Genomic DNA, 11,029 nt, shown 5'->3' with positions numbered 1-11,029 from the left:
CAACTTTTTGCGATTTTGTCAGCTTTGCATGCGAGTAGCTCTGATTTTCGCGATGCGTGAGCAAAATTTTGATACGCTGCTCTTCTTCCTTGGACGGCATTTTGACAACTGAAGAGTGAATTCCAAAATCAAAATAGGAGCAACATTCTAAACACACACCTTTAAAATGAGGGGTGTTCAGTGTAGGGTTCTAATAAAAGAATGTCTAAAACTTAACGATCGTGTATTAAAAATAAGGAATAGATAATGAGCGTGTACAAGTGGCGGGTAATCTATCGGGAGTGTGTAAAAGAAGCGGACGTGAAAAGTGGTGACGCCGGAAGATTTACGGAAGTGGAAAACCGAAATAGGAAGCTCTTTACTCTCGGAATCGGAGACTCGACAACTGGCGACGAGGAGGGTAATACGAAACTCAACGTAAGTTTATTTTTGAATACATTTTCGAGGATTAGGAATTTTTTTTTCTTGTTTGCTGCATACACTAAGTTAGGTTAGATTTTAATTTTCAAATGAAAAAACGCGTTCGGCAATCATTGTAGAATAATGAGAACGGTAGTGATGGAAGTTTTTTATTGAATATATGATTGCTAACGAGCGAAGCTAGGGGGCCCGCTTCAGGATAAGTTTCTTAAAGAAGTGACAACAGTGGCTAGGGGGCCTTGTTGCTGATTGTCGTGGCTAGGGGGCTCGATGACCGAAAGAACAACAGTGGCTAGGGGGTCCTGTTAATGGAGTTCGTGGCTAGGGGGCCCGATGAGAGGAATAACAGTGGCTAGGGGGTCCTGTTCATAAGCGTCGAGGCTAGGGGGCCCTGTTCATAAGCGTCGAGGCTAGGGGGCCCGGAAATGGAAAGAATTAGCAACAGTGGCTAGGGGGTCCTGTTGATGTAGACTGTGACTAGGGGGCCCGAAAAACAAAATTAAACAACAGTGGCTAGGGGGTCCTGTTCATGAGCGTAGAGGCTAGGGGGTCCGACAAATGAAAATCAGTGGCTATAAATATCTTGATAGGAAGCATAATGTATGGTACGAGAACATGCGAATTATTTTCACATGGTTTTTAAAGAAAAATTAAAGTATCGAAGTGAACAAAAATAGATTCTGAAGTGGATACTAATTGAATGTTTTGTTTTAGATGGATGAGAGCCGTGCTTTGCCAATGTTCCGTTGTGAGCAGATCGAAAATAGTAAATTGGCAAAGGAATGGGCTGATTGGAGAGGAGCTCTAGAGTGCTATTTTGAGTCATGCCAAATTACGGATCAGAAACTAATGCGAGCCAAAATGCTTCATCTCGGTGGACCACAATTGCAAAAAGTTTTTCGAAGTCTCGAGGGAACCGAAAGTTTTGCTACGGTCTTAATCGAAAAACCGTGGTACAACGTAGCCGTGGATTGTTTGGATGCTTATTTTAAACCACAGAGGCAAGATGTTTTGGAACGACATAAGTTGCGTGAAATAAGACAAGGCTCGAATGAACGTTTTGGACATTTTGTATTGCGTTTACGTCAGCAAATCAAAGATTGCGGTCTCGAAAAATACTCCCTCGAAGTACGAGAAGTTTTGGAAGAAATTCTCCTTACGGACGGCATAGCTGAAGGATGTACTTCTCTGGATCTACGACGTAAAATCTTCGAAAAGGATAGAACATTAGCTGAAATTGAAGCCCTTGGCCAGTCATTTGAAAGTGTCAAGATACAGGAGAGCGAAATGAACAAACATGCTACAGGTTTTCACGATAAGAATCAACTAGATGTTCATAAGATTCAATCGCGACCGTACAGATTTGATAAGAAACAAAATAGAGTCGTTAATCGTTTCTACAAATTTCAAGCAGCAAGTGACCGACCGGAATCTAAGATTTTATGTTATGGTTGCGGCGGTTATGGACATATTGCCAAGTCTTATAATTGTCCAGCAAAAGGAAAACGTTGTCCAAGATGCAATGCATTTGATCACTCGGAAAATGTCTGTCGTAGGCAGACAGTCAATAGACAATTTTGTCATATGCAAGATCAACGTACATCGAAAAAGGTAATCTTGGTGAATTTATTTCCATAACACATTTCATGATAATTATGTTAATTAAATCCTTTCCCAGGGCATGTCTACCTCAGTAATGTCAATCAACCAATCCAACGAAGAGAAACCTGAGCAACAAGATGTCGAAAAAGAAGTTTCTCAAGAAGAGCAAAAGGTCTACTACACATTTTATACTGGAAACAAATCAAATGAAATCGTGTGCCATATTGGTGGAGTACCAATTGATTTGTTTGTTGACTCTGGCTCAGATGCAAATTTGATCACATCGGATACATGGGAGTTTTTAAAGGCGAATAATGTCAGAGTGGAGCGTTGCACTAAAGGAAGCAACAAGGTTTTAAAAGCGTATGGATGTGACAATCCTTTGGTAATTCTTGGAACTTTCCATGCAATTATTGAAGTCGGCAAACGAAGTGCACAAGCGGAATTTCTCGTGATTGCTAAAGGACAGCGCAACCTTTTGGGGGATTTTACATCCAAACAGCTAGGTGTATTGATAGTAGGATCGAACATTAACCAAGTGACAAGCGAAAGTGCAATGCAACCTTTCTCAAAAATCAAGGATGTACAAATACAGATAGTCATGAACCCCAATGTGGCACCAGTATTCCAACCGCTACGTAGAATACCCATTCCGCTGGAAAGTGAAGTCAACAAAAAGCTGGACGATTTGCTAGCCAGGGATATCATTGAGGAGAAAACTGGACCCACCACTTGGGTATCACCTTTGGTTGTAGCCAAGAAAGCTAATGGGCAAATACGATTGTGTGTTGATTTACGTCGCGTCAACCAGGCGGTCGTCAGAGAAAGACACCCAATGCCTATCATCGATGATATCATTGCTAAAATAGGAAAAGGACGCTTGTGGAGTGTTTTAGATATAAAGGACGCATTCTTTTTGCTAGAATTACACGAGGACAGTAGACAAGTGACAACTTTCATAACACACCGTGGGTTGTACCAGTTCAAGCGACTTCCGTTCGGGCTCGTCTCGGCCCCCGAATGTTTTCAACGAGTTATCGACGGCATCTTGGCCGACTGCGAAGGTGCTTATTGGTACCTAGATGATGTTGGCGTTCAAGGAAGCTCTGAAGAGGAACACGATATGCGGCTGAACAAGGTATAGAAGAAGCTCGACTGTTTTCTTGTATTTTTTATTCATCAATTAAATAAATAAACTCCATCTTAAAGGTTCATATTTTTATTTTGGTTTTTCCTTGTTGTTTTCCGGCAATAGGTTTTACAACGCTTTAAGGAACGTGGTGTTGTACTCAATTCGGAAAAATGCAAATTTCGCGTTACTGAGTTTGATTTTCTCGGTTATCATATCTCGACTAACGGCATTCTTCCATCATTTGCCAAACAAAATGCAGTTCTAACGTTTCGTACGCCACACAACGAAAGTGAAACACGCAGTTTCTTAGGTCTGGCAAATTATATGAGTAAATTTGTGCCTAATTTGGCTGAGCTAGACGAACCGTTGAGGAAATTGACACAAAAGGGAGTATCATTCAAATGGGGTGACGCAGAACAAAATGCGTTCGATAAAATCAAAACTTGTATTGGTAGTGCCAAAAGTCTGGGGTTCTATAAATTAGAAGATGAAACCTCAGTCATGTGCGATGCGAGTCCTTTTGCATTAGGGGCTGTTTTGATACAAACAACCTGTTCCAACGAGTCCAGAGTAATATGCTTTGCGTCTAAATCTCTCACGGACACAGAAAAGAGGTACTGCCAAACCGGGAAAGAGGCGTTGGCACTGGTTTGGAGCGTAGAACGTTTCCAAAACTACCTGATAGGGCGAGAATTCAATCTGTTGACCGACTGTAAGGCATTAACGTTTTTGTTCTCTCCATCATCTCGTCCTTGCGCAAGGATTGAGCGTTGGGTTCTGCGACTACAAGGTTTTCAATACAGAGTTATTCATATACCAGGTCCAGCTAATATAGCGGATGTCCTGTCCAGATTGCCGACAATTCCGCCGAAACCTTTCGACGACTCTGATGAGCTTTTAGTTCGTGAAATCGTAGGAGCAGCAGCCTCCGCTATCGCCTTGTCCTGGGATGAAATCGAAGATGCTAGTAGGAACGATTCTGAAATACAACAAGTATTAGATGCTCTCGTTTCAGGTAATGCAGAGGGATTATTACTTCAATATAAAGTGATTTTCCGCGAACTTTGTAGAGTAAATGACGTACTCTTGCGAACCGATCGAATCGTCATCCCGATAACACTTCACCTGCGTGTTCTACAGCTGGCACACGAAGGGCATCCAGGTATACGAGTCATGAAAGGTCATCTTCGCACCCATGTATGGTGGCCAAAGATGGATCAACAAGCCGAAGAGTTCGTAAAGAACTGTCGTGGTTGCATTTTAGTTTCGGCACCAAATCCTCCGGAACCTATGATAAGAAAGCAACTGCCGAGCCGTGCGTGGGAACAAATAGCCGTAGATTTTTTGGGACCATTGCCGAATGGAGAAAATTTACTCGTTTGCGTGGATTATTTTAGTAGATTTGTGGAGGTGATTGAAATGGAAGACATATCGACAGCGTCAACTGTAATTGAGCTTATGACCGTTTTTGCCAGATATGGCTTACCAGAAAGTCTTCGGGCAGACAATGGGCCACAATTTATTTCAGAAGAATTTCGATTGTTTTGTGGGGAATACGGAATACGTTTGGTTCATTCTATCCCATACTGGCCTCAGATGAACGGTGAGGTTGAACGCCAGAACCGTTCTATTCTGAAGCGATTACGCATATCACAAGAGCTTGGGGAAGATTGGCGTAAAGAGTTACGGCGTTATATTCTTATGTATCATTCAGCGATTCACCCTACAACTGGCAAAGCACCATCCGAATTGATGTTTGGACGTCAATTGAGAACAAAGCTACCCTCAGCTTTAAATCCAATCAAGATATATGAGGATGTACATGACCAAGACTTGATTGAAAAAGAAAAGGGTAAAATATACGCCGATAAAAGACGAGGAGCTGTGGAGAGCGGTTTAAAAGAAGGCGATCGAGTTCTGGTTAAACGCACCAAGAAGGACAATAAATTGTCTTCTGAATTCTCACCAGAAATCTTCAAAGTGCTCAAGCGCAATGGTGCTGATGTTCAGATTCAATCGACAGTAACGGGAAAACAATTTAGGAAGTGTTCTGCTCACTTGAAGGTGGTACATGCAGATACAGAAAATGTCTCTGGAGTACCGTCATCTTCGGAGAAGAGTAAGATAGTCAACGATGAAGACAACGCACCGGAACTTCCGGAAGATGACCAAAGCCGTGCACCTGTATCGAAAAGGATAAGAACTGAAGCCAAGCATTTGAAAGATTACATAACTTATTAAATGAATTATCATTTATTGTAAGGGGTGGATGTAGGGTTCTAATAAAAGAATGTCTAAAACTTAACGATCGTGTATTAAAAATAAGGAATAGATAATGAGCGTGTACAAGTGGCGGGTAATCTATCGGGAGTGTGTAAAAGAAGCGGACGTGAAAAGTGGTGACGCCGGAAGATTTACGGAAGTGGAAAACCGAAATAGGAAGCTCTTTACTCTCGGAATCGGAGACTCGACATTCAGGTTTTTTAAATGCAAAATTGAAAGAAAAATGTCAAGTTAATATTGACCAAATTTTGACCGTATCACCCTTTTGTACTTGGTCAACTTAGTTACACAAAATTGACAAATAATACACAGTGTGTTTCGTAGAAGGGCCCAAAGAAAAAAAAAACAGTAACGCTAATTTTTGCACAGGCAGAAAGTAGAGCTTTTTCTTTCCGGTTCATTTTCACCAAAAATTTAATTTTTTTGTCGGTGAACCTCCATATAAAATATATTTTTTAAAATTTTCTATTTAAATTCTTCAAAATAATTTTGTTTAGTGTTTCATGATTTCAAAGATGCGAATTATCTAAATTTTAAATAATGATACTTTTAAATTGAACTGATAACTCAGCAATGTCATCAAAAACTTTGAAAATTTTTCGAATTTTTTTAAACACGTTACAGAGCTGTTTAAACGTAAAAATAAACGCTTCAAAAGTATTTTCTAATCCTTAAAGTTAAATATTGGCAAATTAATATATTATTTCAATAATCTCTTGAATTTTTTGTTTGAATTTGAATTAAACAGTTTTTTTGGAAATAATTATATTAAATGGATGAATCTAGTCTAAAACTATGATAGATTTGAATTTTTTTCAAAAAAATGCATTTCAATCTTTTTGTCGATCTTCAATTTACAAAAATCAACAGTACCTATTGTTGGCAAAAAGAGATTTGTTAATGATCGATAGCAAGCTAGCCTGCAGCACGTAAGGTTCATCATATTTTGTTCATCCCTTACTTATTTTAGTCATTGTACTATACACTGAAGTTCTTCTTCATTATTAAATAGAACCTTAATGAAGCATTTATGTTACGAAAAAACAACCATAGCTTCTACAATTTTATACTAATTAATTATGGTAAAAACTGTTTAGATCATTGGTTTGAATAAACCATAAAAATTCATAAGAACCAAAAAAAAATTAAACGCATTAGTCGTGTCTAAAAATCGTTTTTCATCGTTTTGTTGATCATGAATTCGAAAATACTTAAATTCTTAAGTGAAAATGAAGTTTAAATGTTTGAAAGAAAATTTATTCACCTTCAATATGAGAAAAAGAAATTTTAAATTGATGTTATGTAGCAGAAGTTAAACAGATTTAAGTGAAAGTACTTGAACTTTTAAGTAAATTTCTTATGTTAAATTTTATTGAAAACTGGTCTGCTAAGATTTGTTTAAATTTAATCTGAGGCAAACAAAATTCAAAAATGACATAAACGAGTGGTATAGTCAATAATTTGATTTTTGTTTTCTAAAGTGTGTGGCTCAGCATAATTTATGCTTCAGCCACCTGGCTAGAATTAGTCATTTCCCTCTGTTTCCCACGCTGGGGTTTACGGGTGTTTATCTTTAACTTAGTTTATGTTTATCTTTAACTTAGTTTATGTTTATCTTTAACTTAGTTTAGTTCTCCCGCTGCATAGGGCCGTGGGAAAGGTCCTCCACTGTTGACGGTCTTTTCTTGTATAAATAAAGTGGAACGAGGTTCCAAAGACATAGTATAAGTTTAAACCTAGAAGTAGTTATTCTTCTTCCATCCGAAATTGCCACAAGTGCTATACCATCTGCATAAGAGCCTGCAAATATTGTGGAAATATTTTAAAGAACAATTTTGAAAAAAAGAAGATTCAAATATTTTGTTGAAAAAATAAAACAAATGGTGTTGCACTGTTCTTATTCACGAATCATAATTTTTTTTACAGAATATAAGGTTGCCAGAATAACTTTAAAATCAGCACGTATCTAGGCCGGACAAATCCATTCAATTTTATATGTTAACCTTGCGAAATCCGGGCAACTGATTTCAAAATTGACGACCAGAAATTCGGGCAGTATCTGGGCAGTTTTTGTCTAAATCTAAAAATTTCTCAAGAAAAAAAATGCTTTTTCATCAAAACTCGAAAGATTTTAAATCGTATTAAAGTCTTCCAAAAAATCTTGCATGATAATGTTTATAAAAATTGATAAAAAAAAAACGTTTTGGAGACATAAATGAAAAAAAATTATCAACACATTTTTTTTGTTTGATTTCAAATGAAATGAATAAATCTGGGCAAAATCTTGGCATTTTTCTATGAAATCCGGGCAAACGGGCCGGGCCGGACTGTTCTAAAATTATGTATCATACATCCGGGCAAACGCGGATAAAACCGAGCATTTTGGCAACCTTACAGAATAAGTTCACCAAGATGTACACATATGAATTTAAATTTATGTTACATTTGGGTAACACCAATTATAACAAGAAAATTCCAAATAATACAATCTTAAACAAAATGTTCATATAAAAATAAGTTTTTCAGAAAATCCAGCTCACTTATTTTTCCAGGCGTTGAAATTTTTCGTTGTTTCAGAATGACAAAAACTTGAATAAAAAAAACAAGTTTCAATGAAAAAAGTTACTATTCCGTTGTACTGGAATAATTTTACACATGAAAATTTCTAAATATGGATTACATGGGAACTGGGGACTCACCGACCAAATATTTAAATGTTGTTTAATGCTGAAAAAATAAGAGTATACAGTATTACAAATACAGTAGGTATTTTTTTCTTATAAACATCTAATATATAAAGATGAGTTGGACTATATATGTTTGTTTGTTTGTATGCACCTTATACAAATCCACACCGCTTAACCGATCAGCCTGAAATTTGGTACAGTTATGTATTTGGACCATGGTGAGGTTTTAGTAATAGTTTTGAGCCCCTCCCATCTAAGAAAAGGGACCCTCCCATACAACTTTCGTTTTTTCTCCCACGAACCAAAAGTCATGGCACCATTTTGTCGACCGATTTTCGTTACCTTTGGCGGGATTGTTTTCACCACCCCCATGGACTGGGCGTTAGAAACGACCATCTAGAGTTCACGTGTACTGGATAGCAAATCAAAGCTTGCTGAGCATTCAAAATTTGAAAGGGAAAATTTTGGCGGGTGTTTTTTGTCATTCTACTTCAAAGCACGTGAAACCGGTACGAGATATTTGGATGCCATAATATGCCTACATTTTGAGTTGAAAAATCTAACTAGCCTGTTAGGAATATAGATATTGACAAGAATTGTTCATAGTACATCTTTACCGCGGCTGGGTGGCTTTAAGGGTCTACAAAAGCAAACAGTGAACTGAACAGTGAACAATGAATTGAATTTTTCAGCTGAACAACAATTTGGGCTGAATGTTGAAAAACTTATGAACCGATTTTCATAAATTCCAGCTTTAAAGAGCCAACCATTTTAATATTTATGGGATTTTTCATAGAGAAAGAAAAATTTATTAGATTCGGCTTTCAGCCTCTTAGATAGCCTTCGAGGAATTCAAACGGGAGTTTAGAAAATTGATTAAGAAATTAAATCTAAGGTTTTGAGTTTTATACAATTCACTTTCATTGGACAAATTTCTAACTTTTGAGTCATTTTAGGTCATCAATGTGATTTGACAACATTGATCACTTTTCACAATAATTAATGGCATGATTGTGTCCAACAATGGAAACATTGAAATATAACTCAAATGAAATCTATTTCATTGCATTATAATGGTAACTTCGGTTCAGAGATAGTTTGTTCTCGATAACTTTAAAAAACTATTAGTGGAACTTTTATCGTTTAAGAACAAGTACTCATAAAGCAGTGTGATTTTAAAAGCACACATACAATTGAAAACATGCAATGTGAGTTTGAACATAATTCAACAAGATTCGAAAGTCTTTTTTGAAAATTTCTAAGTAACTAAAACTTGAATATACCATTGTACAGGGAGATCATGTAACTTGAAAATTGGAATGATTTCCAAAAGAAGTTTATATTGAATGGGGGATGTGAAAGTAAAAAAAAAAACAGTTTAATCAGCTGAAGATATCAGGTAAATGCTATTCAAGCTTCCTTAGAAATGGTGGGTGAAAAAAAATGTTTGTTATGATAGGATGAACAAGCATTCTAGGGAAATAGTTTAAATTTCTTTAAATACAAACAATTTTTTTTAAATTTTGAACACGAGAAAAACAATAAATATTCTCAATCAAAACATAAAAAAGACTAACAAAACTTACATAGCTCACATGGCCTAAAATTGGCGAAATTTCTTATATCTAATGATGAATACAAAGCTTCCAAAATTTCGAAAAGTCCAACGACTCATTTTGATTTATTTTTTATGCGAACCCGAGCAAGGCCGGGTAAAATCAGCTAGTCTTCTATAAACAGACCGTGTATGGTCTTGGTGGTCCACATTTCTTCGGTTCTTGTGATCCAGATGTCTCTGCGTTATCTGCTCCATGGTAGGCCCAACCATTTTATGTTTTTGGTTATTTTAATTTTTTTTATGTGAAAACATTCAAAAGCATGTAGAAAGAAAAAAACGTTCCCTTATTATTCTTTGTGACTTAGACACAACGTCTGGCTGTGGAAGTACGATAAGTGAGTAGTGATTATGGCATCATACATTTTGCGTAACACTATCAATTTTCTCAGATTTTCATAAGATTTTCCATTAGCAATTAGCTTTGTTGCCAGACACCCAAGTTTTTGAGCCATTAAAAGTGAAAAAGTGAATATTTCTAACTGGAACAATGTGAGTTCCCATCCCCCTTTAAACTTTTAATTCGTAGGATTATCTTTGGACATACATTCTTATTTTTTTATTCGATTATAGCCGTATTAATATCTTTATGTCATTCGTGACTTATCATATACATTTTTCAGAAGCCATTGATGTTGAAAAAATATTGCATTTTACCCCAGTATTTTACTTTATCACATCATAAAAAGGTACATTGGTTTTGTTTTCACGCTACTTACATAAAGTTTGTAAAACTGCCAAACTTTGTGATCATCATGATCTTGGAAAACGCTTTCCAAAAAGTGTTAACAAAAAGTCAAGTAACTCGATAATCAATTCAGCCGTTCACGAGATGCACCTGCGCATAGTTTTGTCGTCTCGTCACGTCACGTCACGCCAAACTTGTGCTTATTTTGACACGGTGGTAGCACATTTGAATTAAGTTGTATAAAAATTCCAATTATTTTTGACAATGCATGCTTAAAATCCATCCAAATTATACATGTTTGGAAATTAATAGAGAGTAATGTATTTAAAACTGTAACCGATATGAAGGGGTATTTATTTTAACCATACTGAAGGAGCCGTGGACTGTATTTTGCTCTCGAAATGGGGGAATGAACCGAAAGTCCGAAAACGTCACCAACGGGGAAAGTTCGGAGATAAAAATAATTCACTTTACGTATAACTTAACTAAATCTCTATTTTACAACTATTTACAGATGATTTATTGTGCTTAAATTTCATTTAGAATTGGTGGAATGATGTTCTCTTCACTTAAGGGCGCAACGACTTTACGCAAGGACGACT

General features: G+C 36.7%; 1 protein-coding gene across 1 annotated transcript; it reads left to right on the top strand.

Moving 5' to 3' along the window:
• Positions 1-246: 246 nt before the first annotated feature.
• On the top strand, positions 247-5,395 carry LOC129742037 (uncharacterized protein K02A2.6-like). The gene is made up of 4 exons (XM_055733883.1): positions 247-417; positions 1,135-1,965; positions 2,099-3,160; positions 3,278-5,395. Exons 1-4 carry the CDS (start codon positions 247-249, stop codon positions 5,393-5,395), a joined length of 4,182 nt encoding a protein of 1,393 aa, XP_055589858.1.
• Positions 5,396-11,029: the final 5,634 nt, after the last annotated feature.

The sequence above is a fragment of the Uranotaenia lowii genome, chromosome 2, assembly GCF_029784155.1.
Source record: "Uranotaenia lowii strain MFRU-FL chromosome 2, ASM2978415v1, whole genome shotgun sequence".
NCBI lineage: Eukaryota > Metazoa > Arthropoda > Insecta > Diptera > Culicidae > Uranotaenia > Uranotaenia lowii.
This window is presented reverse-complemented; position numbering and strand designations above follow the sequence as displayed.

Coding starts and splice junctions, on each gene's coding strand:
- LOC129742037 (XM_055733883.1), top strand. CDS start 247: ATGAGCGTGTACAAGTGGCGGGTAATCTATCGGGAGTGTGTAAAAGAA. Junction 418..1,134: donor AGGGTAATACGAAACTCAAC/GTAAGTTTATTT, acceptor GTTTTGTTTTAG/ATGGATGAGAGCCGTGCTTT. Junction 1,966..2,098: donor CATTTGATCACTCGGAAAAT/GTCTGTCGTAGG, acceptor ATCCTTTCCCAG/GGCATGTCTACCTCAGTAAT.